Below are 23456 nucleotides of genomic sequence, written 5' to 3' on the forward strand. Positions count from 1 at the left end.
AACATGATCACGTCATAATTCTAATTAGCATAACGGTTGGTTTATTTACTCCACATACTCATACTTTCTACATACCTCCACACTTTCCACGTACACCCTACATTAACTTTGTGTGATCCATATACCTTGTTATAATGTTAAATAATGGTTCTTTTGCTTAACTCTGTTAAAATTTTTGTTCATTTTTTGTCCCTTTAAACACTTTATTTTGGATAGAAGGTCTAACTGAGTTAGCTAAGAGGACCATTGTTTTATATTATAACAAGTTCAGAGACTAATATTCATGACTTTTTAGTTCAGGAATCAAAGCTCTAATGAGCTGAAGTTCATGAATCATTGGTCAATTGTGCTAAAATTATCTCTTGTTTGATCATGGTCCCATGTTTTAAAATTCTTTTAATTGCGATGATCAAAGCCAAATTGAAGAAAGGAAAACTAGTGAACAAGGTTTGAAAACTTTGAGTTTTAACGATAAGAACAAAATAAAAGATAAAGTGAATAGTATCAGGATTGATTTTTTAGTGTAAAAATGTGGTTTTTCGTTAAAATGAACAGTACCGGAGTTTTTCTTTAAAATTCTCATTAAAGAATTTGTTAAAATACTTGTGTTCAAAAAATAGAAAAATAAAAAAATTGTTAAAATTCAAGGCCCAATACAGCAGCCCATTAACACGGTACAGTGCAGGCCATTTTTCATTTGTATAAAACAGCTGCAGAGGGAGTGAAAAGAGAAAGGAAAAGAAGTGTGAGGTTTTCTTGTTCAAGAGGAAAGCAGAAAGAGGAGAAGCCAAACTTCGACCATGGCACCTCAAGATCCAAACGCCCCAAGCGGCAGCGGCTCCGGCAAGCGCAGTGAGGATTCCGTTAAAGTCCCCGCAACAGATCCCAAGAAGAAAGATGATAAGAAGGATGAGGATTTGGTAAGCGATTCCAGGGGTTAGGGTTTCGTTCACTGCCTGTTTGGTTCTCCAGAAAATTTATTAAGCTGAAGTTCCTGCACCTTGTTCATGTCTATTTGTATCAAAGGCTAGAACTGTGGAATATAAAAATCGAGTTTTTTTTTACTGAATCAAGGTCGTGTTTTTATTTCTTTATTCTTAATTAGTTCATGAGTTGCGATGCGTTCGACTGTTGAATTGATTAACAACGATGTTTACGGTTTAGTATTCTATGAAAATTTGCTTCTTTAACTGAGCTGCATTGGATTCTCGTGCAGTCTGAGGAGGATTTGGAGTTGAAGAACCAATTAGAGTTGTACGTCGAGAGGGTTCAGGATACTGATCCTGGTGTGCAGAAAAATGCTCTGGAGAGTATGAGGTAGACCCTTTTTGCACCCTTAAAAGTTAGTAATTATTGATAATCAAGCTACATGGTTTGTAGTGTAATTAGCTTATAAAATACCCTTGCCTGTCTATGGCACTATGGGTAATCGAATTCTATGTCGCCTATTCTCTCCCTCTCCTGTAATCACTGTCTCTGTGAATTATATTCTATACTTTCTTTCAAGTTTCAATTTTTATTGAGCTGTTTTTAAGGGAATAGAAAAATGTGTAGAATAGAATATTTATGAAATTCTAAGTGAAATTTACTTGATATTCTCAAAAGGGAGCCAAGTATAAATGCAATATTTTCTTCTACAGTGAACTGAATTTCTTGATGCTTTATCTGCTATCTTTTAAGTTATAGCTACAGGGCCATTGAATGAAAGAAATGCGTCTTTGAGCCCTTTATATTTATGATTATTTGTTTTTATGGTAAAGAAACAAAGGTAAAGAGGGGTTGGCTTTGGGTTATTTCATTTTTCTTCCTAGTGAATCTGTAAAGAGGCATTGGTAGTCGGCAGTATATATTACACTATAAAGATCCAAAAGGTTCTTTGGTAGGAAATTGTTTTGTTGCTTGAATGCTGTTGAACCTAGACTCTCTAGAAACCGTAAATTTATGAAAATCAGAGTGGTTTTCTAACTCTGATCAACACCATTACGGCTGTGATGTGTGTGTATGATTATTATGTTATAAATGCAATTTACACCTGAGAGTCATCTGCAATCTTTGGTCAGTGTAGAAAGTGATTGATTTGTTATATTCATTGTTTTACTATTACATAGAAGTTACCATGCTTCTTACCCGGATTGGAACCGGTAATCTTTTCTTATATAGTTGTATCTCATATGGTGTGGCCTGACACAAAATTTCATCTCATAGGCAGGAAATCCGTACCTCAACTAGCTCCATGACTTCAGTTCCAAAGCCATTAAAGTATCTTCGCCCGCATTACGGAACTCTAAAAACTTACTATGAAACAATGGCAGAATCAGAGTTGAAGGTATACTCATCTATATCTCATAGAATATGTATAGTTCATGTATTTGTACCCCGCCAACAACTTTAATAGTTCACTGTAGTTTAATTAATCTACCTTCTCTTACTCGCAGAAATACCTAGCAGATATATTGTCCGTTTTGGCACTCACCATGGCAGCTGAGGGAGAACGGGTATGCTAGATTATTTTAAAATTTCTGTTCAATTATTCTCCTTGTTGGTTGGTTTAGGTTATTGTATTTATACTAGTATCCTTGCTCATTTTAGTTCTGGTTCACTTTCTTTGTGATATTCAAAACTATTGTATTCATCTTGTGTATATGCCCACCACTTACAGGAAAGCTTGAAGTACAGATTGTTGGGTTCAGAGGGTGATATTGGTTCATGGGGACACGAATATGTCAGGTCAGACCAATTTACTTTAGAACTTTCCAGTTGGAAATTTTGTGGTATTATAGTATCATAATTCCCAACCTATTTAGGCTTTTTTGGGGTTTTAAAGGTCCTTTGGAGTAATGTTTGAATGTGTGTTCAGAAGTGGCATACATAAAGATAAATTTGTTCACTAATGATTGACTTTCTTGTTTCTAATCAGGAACTTAGCTGGAGAAATTGCTCAGGAGTTTGCTAAGCGACAGGTTTGATATCTATTCTGTGCATATGAAATAGTAACATTTTTATTTGGAAAGTTACGTTAGGTTGTTCGGAGCATATTTTTACATTGTTCTCAATCATTTCTTTATTGTTTACTTGTGAAATTGAGATTAGCACACTCCTGATTAATATAGCTAGGGTCCAGGGATATGGTCATATGTTTCTGTTGATGTATATGACATGCTGTTGTGTTGGATTGTGTTCAATACCAGTATCCCATGTGTATATTAGTTCCTTAGCCATATCTTCCTTCACTTATCTATTCTTGGTATCCTTAAATTTGTTTCTGGAGATGTGTCAGTAAATAAGCGAGACGAGACAATGTTTCATGTCATTGTTTATGGTCTCCTTATAAAAATTTATTCTAAATTTTTACTTTTTTATACTTGTAACAGGGTGAAGAGGCCCCAATTGAAGAACTAATGGAACTAGTGCAGCAAATTGTTGCTTTTCACATGAAGGTAAGATTCGTAACATCTTTTCGCCTTGATTTTTTTTTCCTTCTAACTAGAGTAGACGATCAAGTTACACAAAATACTTGATAATTTAAAAATGCCTCGCTGAAGTTGGGTCCAAATCAGGCTCCGGTTCATTTGTGTTCTAAGTAGAGTTCTAGCTTGTATTATCTATCCCATTGCAAACAAAAGCTTGGAATTGTATACAAAAATGTTCCAAGAAGTACTTAAATGCAGCAATATTTAGTCATTCAGCTTGAAGCCTTCAAGTGGATTATAATACATTGTTCACAAAATTTCAAAAGCCAAACTGCTCTTGTTGATGCACTTCAAGCCATTTAATTCAATTGAAGGGGTAAATTTCCATCCGGAAGATAGACAGAAAATCCAAATTTGTAAACAGTAGACAATGTTCAATTGGGAGACTGTATTGGCTTTGCTTCTAATTATTTGTTCTGCATTGCAGCACAATGCTGAACCTGAAGCTGTCGACCTTTTAATGGAGGTAAAATTTATTAATTAATTCTTCAATATTCTTTGCCTGTGAAGCCTTCTTGTTCTATCCCTTTCTTCCTGGGCCTGATAGTTTGACCAATGGCCAGGTTGAAGACCTTGATCTGTTAATTGAGCATGTTGATAAAACAAATTTTAAGAGGACCTGTCTCTACCTCACCAGTTCAGCAAGGTAAGCAGATGAAGTTTAGAAATTTCTATTTGCATGTGACATTCTTATGGGGTAAAAGGTGGCATAGTTTCTCACGACTACTCAAAAGTCCGATTTAAGTTGATAACTGAATTTTTCTTTAAACAAGTTCATAACATCAGATGTGGAGGAAATATATGGAGGTATTCCTATGTATGCACCTACTACGGGCTGGTTTGGTATTGCTGTGCTTTGAAAAAAAAACTGCTTCTGCTGTGCTATGAGAATAAGCTCATTTTTGGTGCTTCACCTTTTCAGTTTTTTATCACCCAAAACTATGAAAATAAGCTGTTTTTAAATGTTTACCAAACACTTTTTTGAGCTCAGCTTTTTTTGATACTCATTTTTATAAAAGCACCTCAGTACCAAACCAGCACTACATATGACCATACCTGCCTAAGGACTTAGTTTTTCCAAATTCTTTGATTTTGCTTCTTTGGGGGATGATGTTAGAGCAACTACAAGACTTTTCAATACCAAGTGAACCTGCTTTCCAATTTGGATTGCATTCTAGTTAGTTTAGGGTTTTAGTTATTTTCTTCTTTCTTGTCTGAAATTTATTTTGTATTTAGTTTGGCAGATTGTATTTATTAGGCTTTTTAAGTGTTCAGGTAATTTTTGAAGCATTTCACAGGGGTAGGGTTGAATTGTTAGTTAAGCAAACAAGGACCAGGATGCTAGGCTTACTAACCCTAGTATAAATCTCTTTTAGGAGGCTCAATATGCATTTTACCCAGTTTACCTCAGAAAATTAGATTTAGAGTATATCTATGCCCTAGAACTGATCTATCAACTTTTGAAATTTGATCCCATTGCTTTTTCTCAATTGTTTCAACTTTCCTATTATTAATTGCCAGAAATTCCATTTCTAGTGCATTACCATAAAACGTTTTAAAGGTTTCAGTAGCAGAATTTGGCTGTAAAAAAATAATATGCCATGTTTTTTTTCCTTATAGTCACAGAATATCGTGCACCAGATGCTTTTATAGACTCGTGAGACTCTTCATTTCTTATTTTTTGTATATCATATATTAAGTTGCTGCCAGGTGCCATTGTATTATTTGTTCTTTCATTCTCCTTGACTCTTCTCCCCAGTGCTGACTTTTTTCTACTTATTTTACATATTGCAGATACCTTCCTGGACCAGATGATGTTGTAGTTCTGGATATTGCATACACAATATATATGAAATTTGAAGAATATCCAAATGCACTTCAGATTGCACTGTTCCTTGATAACATGCAGGTTTGTGCCATGCAACAGTTTTGATATTTCTTGAAACATGTATTTGTATATATTGTTTGAAACATGTATTTATAACTATAGTTGAGTATGCAACTGTTCATTTTCTTTAGTGTCTGAGAGAAGATTATTTCTCTGTGAAATGAGAAGTTTGCAGTATGTATATGTTGTATATGTCATTACCTGTATCTGGTCTTTACATATTTCTAATGATTTGGTACTAACAATCATGATTGTATGTATGCAGAATATAAAGAATGTCTTTACATCATGTGATGATCTGCTTCGTAAAAAGCAATTTTGCTACATCCTTGCTCGACATGTAAGTGTTTAATTTTTGTTTTTTTTCATTTCCTTCTTTATATGAAGGAATGCATGCTTATGTTCCTTGTCAAAACATGTTGTAATCTATGTTCTGAAATAGAGTTATATTCTCTTCTCATGATACACTCATGGTGAGATTTTAACTTGATTCCTTGACAGGGAGAGTGAACTGTGATGGGTTTGTTCTGGGTGGGGTAGTGTATCCTCTTGTTCCTTGTTCTTTCTCTCTCTTTGGCTTTTTATTATAAGATAAGTGGGTGCATGTAGTTAGGTGTCATTGCTTAAGTGATATCAATTAGCCTTGGAAGTATTTTGTGCATTTTTCCTGAAAGGTAACATTGCACAGTAATGTCGTATGGTATATTTTTTATGCTTGTTTACTTAAATATAATAATTTTAATCGCATTTATATTTCATGCAGGGTATTAGTTTTGAGCTTGATGATGAGATGGTTGCGGAGGATGATGACAGGGAAGTATTGCAGGACATTATCAACAATACTAAGCTAAGTGAAGGTTATCTTACTCTTGCTCGTGATATTGAGGTCATGGAGGCCAAAACTCCAGAGGATATCTACAAGGTTTGAACTGATTATTTGTAATGCTTGATCTACACTGATATGCATGTCTACAATGTCTGTGGGATGTGTAATGAGAGAAAATAAATGCAATATAATTGTGTTTTGTTCATTGCAGTTGTGTAATTTATATTATCCTTCTTATCCCTTCTCTGATAATTATATCGTCTTGGAATTTTCATTTAGGCACACTTACTTGATGGCCGTGCAAGTGCTGGTGCTAGTGTTGATTCAGCAAGACAGAACTTGGCTGCAACATTTGTTAACGCTTTTGTAAATGCTGGATTTGGTCAGGTAAAATTTTTTACACTTGATGTATCTGTTAAAAAGTTGACGATTTTTGGAGTTGATTGACATGCATTCTTTGATGCTTCTTTTTGGTGCAGGATAAGTTGATGACAGTCCCATCAGATGCCTCAAGTGGAGGCTCTTCAGGAAACTGGCTTTTCAAGAATAAAGAGCATGGGAAGACAAGTGCTGCAGCAAGTCTGGTATGCATGACTATATTACCTTGCTCATTTTATCATCTTATTTTTAACTTCATTTTACAATCTTCTTTGTTATTCTTCGTGACAGGGTATGATTTTATTGTGGGATGTTGACTCTGGACTTGCCCAAATTGACAAGTACTTCCACAGCAACGATACCCATGTTATCGCTGGTGCATTATTAGGGGTTGGGATTGTTAATTGTGGTATCAAGAATGATTGTGATCCTGTGCGTACCTCTATCTTTCATCTACAGAATATAACATTTGAAATGTATCTCTGAATCTTAATTCCTTTTACAGGCGCTGGCACTTCTCGGCGAGTACATTGATAGAGAGGATCCATCTATCCGGATTGGTGCTATAATGGGCCTTGGGATTGCATATGCTGGTTCTCAGAACGAGCAGGTAAAGTGTCTTGGCTTTTTCTTGTTGATATATCTGGCAGGCAACAGAAAATTTTCCATTTACTATGGACCTACTCTATGTATCATTCTTGGCTCAAGAATCACATGAGAAGAGTTGGTCAAACCTTCTTTAATCACTACTGCCCTTGCCCTTGGATGTGCTGATGCAGGAGTTTGTTAGTTTGGTTAGAGTCTGGATTGATCTGTTATACGTTAATTTCCATTTAAAGCTAACTTATCCTTCTTTTTTCAGATACGTAGTAAGCTGACTCCTATACTTAATGATGCAAAAGCCCCCCTTGACGTGGTCGCATTTACTGCAATCTCATTGGGGTTGGTATACGTTGGTTCCTGCAATGAAGAGGTTGCTCAGGCAATCATATTTGCACTAATGGACCGAAGTGACTCCGAGTTGGGGGAGCCCCTTGCTCGGTTGATTCCCCTCAGCCTTGGACTTCTGTACCTTGGGAAGCAGGTAAAATCCTGCTGAACTTACTGGAATTCATTGTTTATTCTTTCTACTTTATACAAAATCATGTGCTTTTCTTTCCTGCATGATTTTTGTTTCGTTTGATGTTTGTTGTGCAGTTTAAGCTTGTTGGTTAATGTCATTGTGCCCAAAGAGGCTCATTACAATGTTGAACTCAATAGTTCACAATTCTAATGGTTTTTGGAATTTACTTTCTCACAGGAAAGTGTGGAGGCCACTGCCGAAGTTTCAAAGACATTTAATGAAAAAATAAGAAAGCATTGTGATATGACTTTGCTTTCTTGTGCTTATGCAGGAACAGGCAATGTTCTTAAGGTAATATTTTAGAGAACTATTATTTGCACTCCAAAAACCTAATTGTGTCCTTATAAGAGTATTTTTCTTATTAAATATAGAAGGTTTGGAGTGCACGGTTAGAATTTTGGAGTGTCAATAACACCTCCCATATTTTAACGCTACTAAAATATCATTTGAATTCTGTCACGTTTATGAAGTTGGGAACTCTTTTCTCATGCAGGTCCAAAACCTTCTCGGTCATTGTTCACAACATCTTGATAAGAATGAAACTCACCAGGGACCCGCAGTTCTTGGAATTGCTATGATATCAATGGCTGAAGAATTGGGAGTTGAAATGGCGATTCGTTCATTAGAGCATCTTTTACAGTACGGAGAACAAAATATACGTCGGGCAGTTCCATTGGCACTTGGTCTCCTTTGCATATCAAATCCAAAGGTATTAATCTGGTTACGTCCATTGTGACAGTTATAAAGCCTTTAAAAGTAAAACTTTTACTTCCAATGCTAGCTCAGCTGCCCTTGAAATCTAACCATTCATGTATTGAGAGTTGGAATAGACATGGAGCAGTGATTTTTGAAATACTTATCTTGACTAGTGATTTTATATTGGGAAGTTAGGCTACTTGGGTTATATTTGCCTTTCTTACTGTTTATTTCCTCCAGGTCAACGTTATGGACACATTAAGCAGGCTTAGCCACGATACGGATTCAGAAGTAGCAATGGTAACATATTACATCATTCAATATCTCCATTGTTGGCATATTTTTCATAGTAAGTGTCTAATATTCCATTTGGATTCTTCAGGCTGCAGTGATTTCCTTAGGTTTGCTAGGTGCGGGAACCAACAACGCTAGAATAGCTGGCATGCTTCGCAATCTTTCAAGTTATTACTACAAAGATGCCAGCCTTCTTTTCTGTGTAATACATCTCGAGTCCTATCTTTATGTTCCTTCATTTTCCTTTTGAGTTTTCCAGCCTGCGGTTATATATATCTTCGGCTACTGTCTGCAGGTGCGAATTGCTCAAGGTCTTGTTCATTTAGGAAAGGGTTTGTTAACTCTGAATCCATACCATTCTGATCGCTTCTTGCTATCACCGTGAGTAACCTTGTTTGCAAATACACCCTTGTCATTACTACCGACAGAATGGCTCTCGGTGGCTTAGTCTAACATGTATAAATTATCTTTCTACTTACAGAACGGCACTTGCTGGAATCGTTACCGTGCTGCATGCATGTCTTGATATGAAAGCCATCATTCTGGGGAAATATCATTACATTCTCTACTTTATTACTTTGGCAATGCAGGTTGGTGTTTGAACACTTTCTTCTTTATACGTTGCTTTCCCCGGTAATTAGATTTGGTCTTTCTCACTATTGGTAATTGTTTTTCTTGTGCTAGCCGAGAATGTTGTTGACTGTGGACGAGAATCTCAAACCGCTGTCAGTCCCTGTTCGAGTGGGACAAGCTGTTGATGTGGTTGGCCAGGCTGGTCGTCCCAAAACGATCACGGGTTTCCAGACCCACTCAACACCGGTTCTTCTTGCTGCGGGTGATAGAGCGGAGCTGGCTACTGAAAAGTAGGAATTTTTCCCTGTGGAGCTTGTGTTTCACTGACTTGCTGTTTTACCGCTATGACACGCTAACAATTGTTTATTTGTTACAGGTATATCCCCCTGTCTCCCATCTTGGAAGGGTTCGTTATCCTGAAAGAGAATCCAGACTACAGAGAAGATAACTAGTTAAGTCCGGTTCGCCCAACAAATGTCTGGAGAGTTTGTATCTTTTGATGAATGCCATATTTTTCTTGGAAGCATGTTTTTAGCAACTGCATTCAGTGACTGTTGATTGTGTAACATGACTCTGTATTACTTTAGTTTTAATTATTCGTATACCCTTTTCGCTGTATCTGTGAACTCTTCAAATTTGTGAAATCTCCCTTTTGAAACGATGGAGACAATCGTGAAGAATTTCACTTTGTTTACTAAGTTTTCGACAAAATATGTTAGTATGAAGTTGAGCTCAACCAAAGAAAGTCTCGGAACCGGAACCCAAACCCAAACCCAAGTCAACTCGTTTCACATTGGGTTTGGTTGGGTTCATATTATTTTTGCAACCTAATGAAACCCGATCTCAAGTTGTACAGTTAGAGTTGGGTTGACCTTTCAGAGCGGTTATAAGCGACATACTGTAAATTTTGTTGAAATTTATCTATGTAGGTTCGAATCCTGCCTCTCCCACTTGTTTGTTAAGAAAAATGGCTCGAGTCAATGTCCGACTACCAGGCTCCACAGGCCACGGCATTGAAGTTCCACTCTTAATAGGAGGAGGCCATAACCTCATTTCTCAATGGGAAAACCAGATTAAGATTTGAGCATTAGTTTTGTACAAGTTAATTTCTCTCTTAGCGAAAGTGATTTATTGATGTCCTTGAACGTAAAAAGAACATCGTCGAACCCCTTATATCTTGGTGTTCTCGTGTTCGCTCTCCGGCACACACTCCACATCCCGGGATGGATACCCGTTCGACGACATCCCTTACATGTTCACTGGCGACCAAAACCCGCTGATCTACGATTGACTACCAACCTTCTCCGGTAAACTTTGCTCAAACCGGAAGGATCTATCAAGAAAGATCTTTCACTGACTTGGAATAATAAATCATTCGAGAATCGAGACTAGATATCGCAAACTAGCAATAGCAGCCAAAGTAACAGGTACATGAAATAATAATCATTTGAGGCTACATATCGAAAAAAACTGTAGCTTTTCAGAATGACTAGTAAAATGTTCATTCTCAATCTCCTTATCTCGAGCGTAATCGAATCCATGCAAATACTAACATATACGTAATTGATTCCTCTCCTGTGCAGGACTAAGTGCAAAAACTAGGCCTTCAAGAAATTAAATCTACAAAAGATGATCATGTCTTCAAGTTGTCTGGGGCAGAATTAAGTTAACATTCCGATTTGGACACCGTTGAATTCTATCTGCCGTAAAGTGTCAGTCCACTGATCAATCCCCGGCTGTGGATTCTGATTAAGCTTGCCGCTTTTGCTCATCTTCATCGTCATCTGAGTCACCACTCTCACGAAACCGTGGATTTTTCTCCTGTTGCAGCAAATAAAAAATATATCAATTAAAACGCCCGTCCTTGTACTTTTTGGTTTCAATAGTGAATGTACAATTGCCCCCGCGATGGCATTCCAACGAAAGAGAGGAAACAGGAACATCAATACACATGTGAACTGGAACTCTTTCGGTCATAGAGACGATGTTACATTGCATGGCAAACAGGTTGGCAATTGCAAATACCATATAAAATAAGAGAATTCAAAACAAATTGGGACGTGAGTCGTTAGAAATTACTGGTCTAGATTCGTGATCGGAGTTCTTCTGCGATTCATAATCCGAGTTTCTCTTTGAGTCGTCATATGATTGGCGGTCATCATCTCGGTACCGCTTCCTAGGATAATCTGCTTTGGCGAAAAAGTATCAAATTAAATCAGTTGTTCAAAAGAGTGGTAAAACAAATACCGGCAGAAACGACTGCACAAATCTAGTACACCAATCATACAAATATTTTTAATAATAGATACCTCTACGAGGCCGATGAGTACCCCCATGATTCGGACCTCCACCATGTCTACCATCTGAACCATTTAAAACTCAAAAGCGTTAAAAGAGGAACTCTATCATGTTTATTAATACACTAGATTAAACTCTAACTTACACCACCATAGCAAACAGTTATGTATCTCAACAGGCTCGCTACTAAAAGTTTGTTGTCCCTTCAGATAATTGCATTCAATCCTGATGCAATGCGTGAAGTTACAGGTTCTATTTGCAGTCGTGACACACAGATCAGTAATTCTTCCACCCCACCCCACCCAAATTCCACCTCACTTCTGTTTTGCAATATGAATCCAATGTCTATAATTTCAAGCACTAAGTTTTCCTTTGAACCATACTTTTTGCTGGCTATTCAAATTTTCCAAATACGAGACACCAAAATGCTAGAGAAATGAGACATATTTCAATAATTGAGTGACTTTTCGATCATGTCTGCACTAGTGAATAGGTAATAATTGAGTGAATTTGGAGTCATTAAAGTGGCAATACCCAGATTATTCTAATCAGTAGTGGTTGGAGACAACTGGGGTGCGTTGCCTATTCCTATAGCTCACAACGCAATGATAAGTTGTTTGACCTAAAATGGCTTCTACAAGACATTTCAGCTTATAAAGCTAAGAAATTTCCCGTTAGGTTAGGTCCGCTCTCCATCTGGAGGATGCTTAGCTGCACCATTTCAGGTTAGGTCCTTTCCTAAGGATGCAGTTGTCAGTACGCATTACGCAGTGCACCTGCAATCAACCTACTCTAAAATCCTAATGCAATTATAAAAGCAAAGACAACCGCTCCAGCAAAATATCCTAATCCCTTGAACTATACATGCAGTTTAAAGCTAGAAATAGATCAAATAGTTTCAAGTAACTTACATTGAGGTGGCATGACTGGTGGGAAAGAGCCCAATGATCCAGTTCCATAATCAACAAGCGTTCTTTGAGCTTCCAACTCTTTTTGAACTAACTTACCATATCCACCTCTACGTATAGCATATTAAGGAAACAAAGGACAACGTTTTTTTCATCTCGTATTCGATAATGTAGACTAAATATCCATCACCTGCTTTAAATTTTGAAAGTGCTGTACTTTTTAAATAGAAAATGCTTCACAACCAGAAAGTGAACAGAAACGCCACAAGTCAAATAAAAAAAAGGGCACTCAGAGCAACTCAAACACATGAACCAGAATGATTTTGAAGTTAATAGCATAAATTAATTCTAAGCACATCATAAGAAAAGAAAAAGAGAAGTGGTTTACTCGGACTGAATGTCACATAAAATTTAAGCCGCAAAGACCTACACAGTTTATATCTTCTTTCTGCAACTCTAACAAAGTGGGATCAATAGATTAAACGGTTACTTGGGTGACAAATAAAAATATGTAGATAAGCTTTACAAAAAAATAAAATAAGAAAATAGCTGCTAGAGAATACATAAAGATAAAAAAAAAAACATATAGTAGAGGGGGAAAAGGTATATACTTGATGTCCATCCACAAAAGAATTGTGAAACCAAACAGTAATTACAATAGATATAGCTACAACGGGAGATAGGTTGACCGAGTTAAAATGTTCTAATTTGGAAAAGTTAAGACGACATGAGTCCATAAATTTACGGCAGCATAGTAGTGCCATAAAGTACCCATTGATGAACTAATATCCATCGCATTCATAATCTAAAATTAAGTAGGTACAGGGGCACAGGAAAGCACAATCTACAAGAATTTATCCACCCAGTAAATAGTCTCTAAGTAGAATATATAGCCCTTCACAGTTTTAAAGCATATACAACATGCTCTACCTACCACTCCTTACAATTCTTAAGTTTGTGAAACAGAAACCATGATAGAAAAATAACTTGAATAGAAATTGAATGCAAAGGGAAACGTGTATATAAATTTAGCATGGACAATCTAACTAGATTTGCTAGAAAAATAAAAACTTGGCACCATTTTTAATCTCAGAGGAATGAGCAACACTATGATCTATAAACCATACTAAAGAAAGCTTTTCCAGACATTCCAAACTAATCAAAAGGATATCAGGATCATAATCAGTACGATACTCATCGCGCACCTGCAAAACAGAGAAGATAAAATCAAAACAATCAGAATGGTACATTTTTCCCATGACAAGAAGGCGGAGTAATAAACCTGTCCACCACTTCGCCCACGACCCCATTGCCTTCCCTCTTGAAATCCCCAATCAAAATCCACACGAATAGGGCGATCATCAAGAATAGTCCCGCTAATATACTTTACAGCATCCTCAGTATCCTCTCGAGAATAGTATCTGTTAATAAATGCATACGGATTAAGCATCTAACTCTCAGAAAGGGGGAAAATGTGCCTTTTACTAATTCTCAACATACAGGACCAAGTTACATGCTACACATATCTTGACAAAGACTGCTAAGAAATGATAAACTTCTGAAGCATCACACAATCAATTTAAATCATAACATATGACGAGCTTCTAATGATAAAACAAAAGATCAGACAATTTGGGGCAGGTACAATGTGCACTTCGACAAAATATGATGGTTGACACTTGCTAGCCATAGTTTAAGCAACAACAGGAATGGGGGTGGGAGTACCGCCTCTCTTTACCACAACCTCAGGTAACTGACGCCAATCAGTTAATTTGAAATTGTCTCTTAATAACCCCTAAACTTTTTCCTTACAAGACATTAACAATATGAAGAAGAAGGAATGAAGTCTTACAGGACAAAACAAAAACCACAAGGCGTTTTCGTGTTCTTATCCAAGCCCATAATTATCTTCTTGATTTCCCCAGCGCGAGAGAAGAGCTCGTAAACTTGCTCTTCTGTCGTATAGAAGGACATATTTCCAATGTAAACCGTTGTCGATGCCAAGAGCGCTTGTTCAAATTCCTCCTGTGACCCCGGAAACCTTCTATCCCGGTACTGGGAAAGCTTTGATTGGTCCTAATGACAAAACAAAAAGACGCTAAACGCTGAACAACAAGTTCAAAAAAAAAAACGCGTGAAACAGCCTAGGACACAATGTGGCAAACGCTATCTAATAAAAGCGCCAAATTTAAAGTCACCCGAATGGGATGGAGCAATTTATTTACCTTAAACAACGAAGCCATGGCGGTCTGTAACCGAGGGCAAACCAGTGAGGTAAAATTTGAAGAACAAGTTGCGGAGTTTTATCAAATCTGTAAAACAAGTTGATTGAAGCAATTTCAAAGCATAATACTTTAGGTCGGAGCATTAAATACTAAAATTGGAGGTAGAAAGAAAGAAGAATATGAATTACAAAGCTCAGTCCAATACAATGCAGACTCAGAAATTCAGAATTACAAAGCTCACTCCAAAATTGCATTAAATACTAGACACAGTGGTAGATTTAAGAACAATCTCAATTCCCAGGTGGAGGGAAAGAGAGAGGAGAGAGGGAGTACCCAGGAAGAGGAAGGGGGAGCTTTGGCCTCGCTAGCTCGGGAGAGTTGAGGAGTGTAGACGGAGGAGGACTCGAGGTCGAGGAGGAGGAGGACGACGAGGTGGATTCCCAAGTCCCTTCTTTCAACTTGATTTAGAGCTTCGGGTGGATTCCCAAGTTCCGGACCGGGTCTGGGTCGGCAGCTTCTTTATCATTTCCCTCATTATATTTTGATTTTTCTCTTTTTGGACTTCACCTAAATATGAATACAAAAATATAAACAAAAGAGAAGTGTTAACACTGTTGATTTGGTTTTTGATTTTACAAACGTAGCGGTAGTATATTAAATTATTAGTTGTTAAATTAGGAAGACCGATGTAGATCGAACTTGCACCAAGTACATAAAAATATAAGTGAATTTTCTCTAATTTTATAAAATTTTCACTTTTTGATTTTTATTTTTTTAAATAAAAATAATTACTCGGTATCAAAGTTCTAAAAGACGCTAGTAGGACAGCAGGCTGGAGCCTAGGGCCTAGGCGGCCAGACGAGGTCTAGACGGATTTAAGTAGATCCATTATATTTCGTGTAAATAAGTATCAATTTATACTTAAAATATATATAATTTCATCGTAAACTACAAAATAGAATGACATATGTATTATGAAGTATACATAATGAAAACATGGGGAACAAACATATAATGTGTGTGCATTTAAGTATTTAACAAGTCTCTTACAATTTATTAAAAAAATAAAATGTAAATTGAAGTTATCTATTTTCTGTCTAAATGAGTTGCAATTTAGACGGTTTTCTTAATTTTCAAACGCCTAGGTATTAATCAAAACGGTGGCCAGCCACCTAGTGTATAGGCAAGAATTTTTAGAACAGTGCTCGGTATTTATCTCAAAATTACTGAATAAAATTCAGATTTTTCCAAAGAAGTGAACATTAAAGATCAAAAGCCAAAAACTCAAAATTGAAAAACATCAAACGAATCCCAAAAACGATGTCGTCCGCTACCAAAAAGAAAGAAAAAAGAAAAGAAAAATTGATGGCCTCGTCTTCGCCTTCCGCGTCGACTAACCATGGCGGTGCTCCTCAGTCTGTCTGTGTAACTAGAGCTTCGACGACAGGGTTGTGGTCGTCATTCTGGGCTTGCTTCCACTCCACTTGGAGAAAGCTGACCCAAATAATTTGAAGGGGAACTCGTCACGTTGAAGCAAATTGCAGAGCTAGAGCAGGGAACAAACAACGCCGTTTGGGTGTGTTTGGCTTATCAGTGTTTTTGTCTCTTTTTTCTTATTAGTTTTGGAATTGATCTATAATTCTTGCTTAGGTAATTTATCTTACTTAATTTCAAGTTTCATTTGTACCTTAATTTCATTTTAGATTGGGGATTTTCAAGTTGGAGGGTTAAGTTTTAGGGTTAGGAACTTAGGAATCGGGGTTTAATTTGTTTTAGGGGTGAAATCAAGTTTTGCATTAGGACCTTTGCATAATCCCTTCTCAAAAGTTAATTGCATAATCCTTTCCTTCAATACAAACACATGTTTTAGAGCTTTTACAGTACCAGTCGAGGCGGCACCAGTTAATTGGGTGGTAATGAATTTTTGGTAGGTTTGATTGGCAGATGTGGGACATGAGAATGTTAGACCACCATCCCAGTGGCGATGGTATTAGCCCAAGAATTCGAACTTTGATATGGTGAAAAGCAAACAGGTTGCGATGCAAAGAGAGTAGTGAGAGAACCTTGTGAAAAAAATAGCAACATAAAAGATGGAGAAATGAACTTATGACGTAATGTTTTTCGAGGGTATTCTTATTTAGGACGATCTGTGTCACGTTTGGTTGTCTGGTTTATAGCTGTGGCATCTTAAAATTTTGGGGAGTAAAGATCAGCTTGGCAGCTGAGTATTTGAGTAATGCATTTTATCTTTTACAATCGAAAATGTATGCTAGGTCCAACAGTTTAGCATTTTTCATAGGAACTATGCCATGGAGATGGAGCTTCATAAATTATACGTGTTCCTATATGACTATCGGTATTCTCTTACTGGAAGTGGGATAAATTAATTTGTTGATTTGTTTCTTTTACATTGGCAGGTGTTGCATCTGTAGAAAGTGTACTCAATTTGCTCAGCTGGCTGATAATTTTATTCATTACCCAACTGGTAGGAAGGTAGATTTATCTTTGTAAGGACTAAGGATGATTTTTTCAGCACAAAGTCGCTCTTGCTCGTCCTTGCGTTGTTTCCAGTTATTCTCCTCTCATGGTAGTTTCCATTCAGTTCAAATCCGTCGTTCCTGCTCTTCATTCCCCAACCTTAATGACCCAAATGGAGACACAAAGGACGCTAATGATGCTGAGTTGATATCGAAAATCCTTGTCCACCACCATAATCCCTTCCACGCTATGGAGTCCTCTCTCCAACTCCACGGTATTACTCTCTCCTCCCAACTCGTCCACCACACCCTCCTCCGTCTCACCAATAATTCCAAGATTGCCCTTGCCTTCTTCCACTATGCCAAGTCCCTCCCCAACCCTCCTCTCACCACTGCCTCCTTCAACCTGCTCATTGACATCCTTGCCAAGGTCCGTCAGTATGACGTCGCTTGGCAGCTCATTGTTGAAATGGACAACTTCAACCTCACTCCCACTGCCACCACATTTCTTACCCTAATTCGCCGATTGATCTCCTCTGGCCTCACCCGCCAAGCCATTCGGGCCTTTGACGACATTGAAACCTTCGTCCAAACCAAGCCCAGTAGCCAAGATTTTTGCTTTTTGCTTGATACCCTTTGCAAATACGGTCATGTTAAGGTTGCAACAGAAGTTTTTAACAAAAAGAAGCATGAGTTTGTCCCTGATGTCAAAATGTACACTGTTTTGATCTATGGGTGGTGTAAGATTGGTCGTTTCGATATGGCAGAGAGATTCTTGAGGGATATGATTGAGCATAGTATTGAGCCCAATGTCGTTACATATAATGTCTTCCTGAATGGTATTTGTAGGCGTGCGAGTTTGCACCCTCAGGAAAGGTTTGAGAAGACGATAAGGAATGCAGAGAAGGTGTTTGAGGAAATGTGGAATAGAGGGATTGAGCCCGATGTCACTAGTTTTTCGATTGTGCTTCATGTTTATAGCCGGGCACATAAGCCCGAGTTGTCGCTTGATAAGCTGAAGCTGATGAGGGAGAGAGGGATATTCCCCACAGTGGAAACTTACACTTCAGTTGTAAAGTGTCTTTGCTCGTGCGGGAGACTTGAGGATGCAGAGGAGTTGCTTGGTGAGATGGTGAGAAGTGGGGTTAGTCCATGTGCAGCTACGTATAATTGTTTCTTCAAAGAGTACAGGGGGAGAAAGAACGGGGAAGGTGCTTTGAAGTTGTACAGGAAGATGAAGGAGGATGGTTTCTGCGTGCCCAGTATGCACACTTATAACATATTGGTGGGAATGCTTTTGGAATTGAATCGAATGGAGATTGTGAAAGAAATATGGAATGATATGAAAGAGAGTGGGGTGGGACCAGATTTGGATTCGTATACTATGTTGATTCATGGGTTATGTGCAAAACAGAAGTGGAGGGAGGCTTGTCAGTTCTTTGTGGAGATGATAGAGAAGGGTCTTCTTCCTCAGAAGATTACTTTTGAGACACTCTACAAAGGGTTGATACAATCTGATATGTTGAGAACTTGGCGAAGATTGAAGAAGAAACTCGATGAAGAGTCTATTTCGTTTGGATCAGAGTTCCAAAAGTATCACCTTAAGCCATTTAGGAGATGATATTCCATCTGCAGGCAACTGTAGGATGCATGCAGTGAGCATCTGCATTTTGTTTTCAAGAGATATTGCTGTGCCTTTGGCAGAGAGTCACATTCAACCTCAATCATTTCGTGTCTTTCATTCCAAGCATTGATTAATTCTCTATAATGATGCAGTAAATGAGATGCTTGCAGTTTCTTGTATTTCTACTTGGCCTTACAGATTAACTTTCTGGGATCTGCGCAACCCTCTGAACCGATCCTGGCAGAGTTTCTTGGCTTGACTACCTCTCAAGATGTGTGGCGGGCTCTCAAGAAAAAAAATTTCATCCGCAGATTATGACTCGGGCACTCCATCTCAAACTTCAACTTCAAACCATCGACATGGGCAACTCTAGCATCTGTGATTACCTTGACAAGATCAAAACACTTGCAGATCCCCTCGCAGCCATTCAGAATCGTGTCTCGGATTCTGAGCTTGTTCGCTTCACTCTCGCCGGTTTGGGTGATGGTTATGAATCTTTTACGAGGTTCATCCCTACACGATCAGTCCTTCCAACGTTTGATCAACTTCACGCACTCTTACTGAACCAAGAATATCGACTTCATCAGCTTCACTCTCAGGCTCAAACTGCGCCTCGAGGAAATTGTGGTCTTGGAATTTTTCGTGGTTGTGGACCTTGTGGTTGTTCCTGTCTATTTTGGTGCATGCTGAAGAAGGATAGATAACAATGTACTCATACAAACAAAGCTTCTTATTTGAATAAAATGATGAGTTCTTTTGTACTTAACACCGGTTTATTGTTTACTTAATTTCTTTTCATACTTAATGGGAAAAAATGCATCTTAATCCCAATTCGTCCTTTATTTTGTTTTTCTAAACCCTAAGGCCCTAATCTGCCCTCATAACGGTGACCATAATCGGAACTGCCTAATCCGGCCTTACAATGGTGACCATAATCAAAACTAATGATGTGAGCATTTCTGCTCGTCAATCGAGGCTCAGTCTTATCAACGACGACAGAATGATTGGTGGACGACATCATAATCAGAATCGTTCATTCTCTTTATCATCATCTAAAGATCATACCTGCAAAAAATTATTCAGTTTAAGATCGTTTAGTTATCCGTATGTGTAAAATGAACCAACCGTTTGAGTAATAGGTAGTTTCCTCATAATAAACCGTTCATTTTTGTGTGATTCATATGAATTGTTAAAAATTTCACGGTGAACCGTCCATTAAATGTAATATTTTTACATCTATCATCGTTGACCGTATAGGTATTTTATTGACCTACTTAAAATTCTGATATAATAAGGTCGAAGTCCCTTCCTCCGCTTTTGAAAGACGCCTCCAGCTGCTTCTGCTGCTGCTTCTTCTTTCTCCAGCGGCACATAGAAATCACCAAGTAACCATGGCGGACGAAGATTACAATGATATGGACATCGGGTACGAGGATGAGCCGGTAGAGCCAGAGATTGAGGTAACGATCTTACTTTAATTTTGTCTCTTGCTTCTTTCAATTTTATGATGATTGCTGTTAAAATCTCTGATTAACAAATTGACTGGATTCATAGTTTGTATTTTATTGAAAAAATTAAAGAAATAAATTTGAAGTTGCGATATAGTAATACAGTCTAGTGGTATTTAGGGTTTAGGGTCCTAGGTTTTAGGTTTGAATCTCATGGATTGTGAATTCGATACCAATTTATTTCCCACTTTTAGTGTAAATATCGTTGCATAAAAAATAAATTTGAAGAAGAATAATTGGATAATGGACAGGAAGGCGCAGAGGAGGTAGAGGATGCGGAGAATGCTAACGATGATCTTCCAGGCGATGCCATTGAAGTTGATGACAAAGAAGAAGAAGCACCGGTGGAACGACCGCGAAGAACATCCAAATTTATGACCAAATATGAACGTGCTAGAATATTGGGTACTCGTGCTGTGCAGATCAGGTATATTTCTATTCAGTTTCAATTTTGAATCTTTGTTGTTGATTGATTTGAATTGGAAATTGATTGAGATTGTATGGTTTGGATGAGCAGCATGAATGCCCCTGTGATGGTTGAGTTGCAGGGTGAGACTGACCCGCTTGAGGTAACATTTTCCTGCACCTATATTTTATGCTCGGATACTGGAATCAATCGATGCCTAGAAAGTAGAACTGTTACCATGTTAACCTGCTGCTTCACTTTGCGTTCACAAAACAAGTGCTTGTGTATTGGATAGAACAGTTACCATGTTAACCTGCTCTATTACATGCACAGAACAAGTGCTTGCATATTGGATTTTTGTTCCGCTATTGTTTTCTTCCACATTCCTCTAAAACAACTAGTTTTTATAAATTAAGAGTTAAAATCGAAGAACGGCCAAACCTTATAGTATCTTATTGTACCATGTGCCATTGTCTGACTAACGGAAAATGGCCAGAAATTGTGTGTTGTTGTGACTTGTGACAATGTGCATGTTATCTTGATATAGCATCTAATTGCACTTTACTTTGATGTTCAGTTTTTCTCTTTCTACTTTTGGCTTTCTTTGCTTCTACAGAAAACTGATCCCTGTCTTTCTGGATAATATTAGGATACCATCCTCCGTATATCATGTTGAGAATGATTTTCCATAGAACATGAGAAAACATATTAGTTATTTCTTTAAGCGGAAAAAGAAATTATGTTATCTAATCTGACTTGTGAGAGCTCCAATTGTTTAGTAATGTAATGATACAATACATAGGGTTCCCTTACACTACACTGGTATGACCTCGTATGTTATGATGGTGTAGATTGCTATGAAGGAGCTTCGTGAGCGGAAGGTGCCCTTCACCATTCGCCGCTACCTGCCTGATGGAAGGTGCGGTTTTGATTTTAGTTTATCTTCATTCTAAGCATTGTATTTTTGCTTTCGCATGTGTTTTAGAAACGTTTTAATCGGGTCTGAAAATTTTCAGTTACGAAGATTGGGGAGTAGATGAGTTGATTGTGGAAGACTCGTGGAAGAGGCAGGTGGGAGGTGAATGATCATCATCTATGCATGAAAAATGGTTTCCGATGTCGGTATTTTATCTATAAATTTCCCGTGAAGATCTGCTTCTGTTGACTTGTAACATTTTACCTATAAACTTACATGCTACGAGACCTTTTCTATCTGTCATTTGTAAATGTTTTGATGTACTGTTGAGGACATAGAAATTTAAGTATGTTTTAAGGAAGTTGAGGACATTCTTCTTTTAAAGATTATCCATGCCAGATCGGCTGAATCGAGATGCCAAATCATGAATTAGTAACTGCATCCAATCTCTAAAAAATCCCAATTGTTTCGAACTCTCTTTTTGGAATGGAATTTTTATAGAATCCCCATGAATAGGATCAAACCTTATTCAATGGTATTTACATGAAATTCCTCTTTCTTATTCTTAAACAAGTCCCCAAGAGGGCTTAGTTGATCCACGATTTATATTTCGTCCTTCGTTTCTTTTTTGTTTCTGAACAACTCTCATTTACCGTTAAAATTAACACAGAAATTTGACATGATTTGAGCAAAGTAAACAAAAAAAATAGTCGGACTGGACTTGGCAAGATGTACCCGACCCTTAAACACGATCACAAAACCGTCGAAAATTACGGTTTTAGGTCATACCTGATCGAGTCGGGTTGATAATGGTTGGATCCGTTAATTAACCTTGGACAATACCAATTTATCTCTACGCTTTGTAATTGTTTGTGCTAATGTTTAGGTTTCTTAATTATTGCTTCTTCCTCTCGCTATTGATTTTGAGTGAATTACACAATCTAACAAATTAAACTTCTATATGGCCACCACAACCACAAACATGTAAATGCCACTAATACCTATCTGTTGTTAACTACATTGCAAAGATGAAGGATTTGTACAGAGAAAGAGGAAGAAGGCAAAGAGAAACAAGAGAGAGAGAGAGAGAGAGAGTTTAGAGAGAATAGGAATTGTATTGATTGAATGAATATTTACAACTATGAGACAACAGTTTATATAGCCACATTCTCAACTGTCTAACTAACTATTGTTGAGCTAGAATGATATATTCAACATCCCCCCTCAATCTCAACTGGGATCCCCAGGTTGAGATTGAATGAATGCTGCAGAACAATGAAATCCTTCTTGTCGATGTACTCCTAGCTCTGCTCCCATCATCAATTAATCCTCCATGGCTGCAAGCATTGAAAAATTACTCAAGAGCAGTGTTATTTCATACTCATCAATCAACTTCCCAAAGAATTTCAGCCCCTCAAACTAATTCACCGCTGTAGCTACCAATACCCTTTCAACCAACTGGTTCAGGTTTACATCTGTCAGATCATATCCAACTGTGGCAGCAGATAGTTCCACAACAGTCGTGGCAGCAGCAAGGATATATCCCAAAACTTGTCCAATCTCCACTTCTATGGTGAAATCACATCCATCTAGTCTTCAACATAATCAACAATCTCCCATTCATCAGTCAACACAATCTATGCTTCAACAGCATCCACAGTCATCAAACAACAAGCTTTACAATCACAGAAATCAAGAAACACAACCCTCTTCGGCAATCGGCCTTTAATGAAGAAAGGGAACAAGAACTGCACTCCGGCAATCGGCCTTAATGGAGTTGCACACAATAACGACAAACAAAAACTATTCAAGAACGTTACTCCAGCTATCGGCCTTTAAGGAGTAA

At 37.7% G+C, this 23456-nt stretch overlaps 4 protein-coding genes across 5 annotated transcripts; 3 read left to right on the plus strand and 1 right to left on the minus strand.

Annotated features, from left to right (window-relative positions):
* The first annotated feature begins 720 nt into the window (after positions 1–720).
* Positions 721–9942, plus strand: LOC126610334 (26S proteasome non-ATPase regulatory subunit 2 homolog A-like). The gene is made up of 25 exons (XM_050278382.1): positions 721–920; positions 1217–1317; positions 2206–2326; positions 2436–2495; positions 2660–2727; positions 2918–2960; positions 3372–3437; positions 3898–3936; positions 4034–4116; positions 5265–5379; positions 5624–5698; positions 6122–6280; positions 6464–6571; positions 6664–6768; positions 6854–6994; positions 7068–7172; positions 7425–7646; positions 7863–7976; positions 8179–8394; positions 8622–8681; positions 8764–8877; positions 8971–9056; positions 9157–9265; positions 9360–9538; positions 9625–9942. Exons 1-25 carry the CDS (start codon positions 801–803, stop codon positions 9698–9700), a joined length of 2685 nt encoding a protein of 894 aa, XP_050134339.1. The 5' UTR covers positions 721–800; the 3' UTR covers positions 9701–9942.
* A 766-nt stretch (positions 9943–10708) lies between these two features.
* LOC126610335 (nuclear cap-binding protein subunit 2-like) lies at positions 10709–15209 on the minus strand. Its single transcript, XM_050278383.1, has 9 exons — positions 15013–15209; positions 14680–14766; positions 14307–14530; positions 13737–13875; positions 13626–13659; positions 12458–12568; positions 11558–11611; positions 11328–11434; positions 10709–11069 (listed from the first exon to the last, which is right to left on the minus strand). The coding sequence occupies exons 2-9, from the start codon at positions 14695–14697 to the stop codon at positions 10998–11000; spliced, it is 759 nt and encodes a 252-aa protein (XP_050134340.1). The 5' UTR covers positions 14698–14766; positions 15013–15209; the 3' UTR covers positions 10709–10997.
* Positions 15210–15972: 763 nt separating this feature from the next.
* LOC126612146 (pentatricopeptide repeat-containing protein At2g13420, mitochondrial-like) lies at positions 15973–19546 on the plus strand. Of its 2 annotated transcripts, none has more exons than XM_050280464.1 (2): positions 15973–16329; positions 17097–19546. In XM_050280464.1, exon 2 carries the CDS (start codon positions 17200–17202, stop codon positions 18775–18777), a length of 1578 nt encoding a protein of 525 aa, XP_050136421.1. In that variant the 5' UTR covers positions 15973–16329; positions 17097–17199; the 3' UTR covers positions 18778–19546. The 2 variants fall into 2 exon arrangements, with proteins under 2 accessions (XP_050136421.1, XP_050136420.1); XM_050280463.1 differs by having other exon boundaries at positions 15973–16255.
* A 526-nt stretch (positions 19547–20072) lies between these two features.
* Positions 20073–21971, plus strand: LOC126612419 (DNA-directed RNA polymerases II, IV and V subunit 6A-like). The gene is made up of 5 exons (XM_050280819.1): positions 20073–20240; positions 20540–20715; positions 20806–20857; positions 21546–21613; positions 21711–21971. The coding sequence occupies exons 1-5, from the start codon at positions 20172–20174 to the stop codon at positions 21778–21780; spliced, it is 435 nt and encodes a 144-aa protein (XP_050136776.1). The 5' UTR covers positions 20073–20171; the 3' UTR covers positions 21781–21971.
* Positions 21972–23456: the final 1485 nt, after the last annotated feature.

This window comes from Malus sylvestris, chromosome 17, assembly GCF_916048215.2.
Source record: "Malus sylvestris chromosome 17, drMalSylv7.2, whole genome shotgun sequence".
NCBI lineage: Eukaryota > Viridiplantae > Streptophyta > Magnoliopsida > Rosales > Rosaceae > Malus > Malus sylvestris.

What these genes read in the sequence shown, in the direction of transcription:
- LOC126610334 (XM_050278382.1), top strand. Translation starts at nt 801, where the DNA reads ATGGCACCTCAAGATCCAAACGCCCCAAGCGGCAGCGGCTCCGGCAAG. An exon ending in AATGCTCTGGAGAGTATGAG is followed by an intron (nt 1,318 to 2,205) that starts GTAGACCCTTTT and finishes TTCATCTCATAG; the next exon opens with GCAGGAAATCCGTACCTCAA. An exon ending in TGTTCCTTGATAACATGCAG is followed by an intron (nt 5,380 to 5,623) that starts GTTTGTGCCATG and finishes GTATGTATGCAG; the next exon opens with AATATAAAGAATGTCTTTAC.
- LOC126610335 (XM_050278383.1), bottom strand. An exon ending in ACCAGTCATGCCACCTCAAT is followed by an intron (nt 11,612 to 12,457) that starts GTAAGTTACTTG and finishes TAAATGGTTCAG; the next exon opens with ATGGTAGACATGGTGGAGGT. An exon ending in TACTCATCGGCCTCGTAGAG is followed by an intron (nt 11,435 to 11,557) that starts GTATCTATTATT and finishes TCGCCAAAGCAG; the next exon opens with ATTATCCTAGGAAGCGGTAC.
- LOC126612146 (XM_050280464.1), top strand. Translation starts at nt 17,200, where the DNA reads ATGATTTTTTCAGCACAAAGTCGCTCTTGCTCGTCCTTGCGTTGTTTC.
- LOC126612419 (XM_050280819.1), top strand. Translation starts at nt 20,172, where the DNA reads ATGGCGGACGAAGATTACAATGATATGGACATCGGGTACGAGGATGAG. An exon ending in CGGTAGAGCCAGAGATTGAG is followed by an intron (nt 20,241 to 20,539) that starts GTAACGATCTTA and finishes GATAATGGACAG; the next exon opens with GAAGGCGCAGAGGAGGTAGA. An exon ending in GTGAGACTGACCCGCTTGAG is followed by an intron (nt 20,858 to 21,545) that starts GTAACATTTTCC and finishes ATGATGGTGTAG; the next exon opens with ATTGCTATGAAGGAGCTTCG.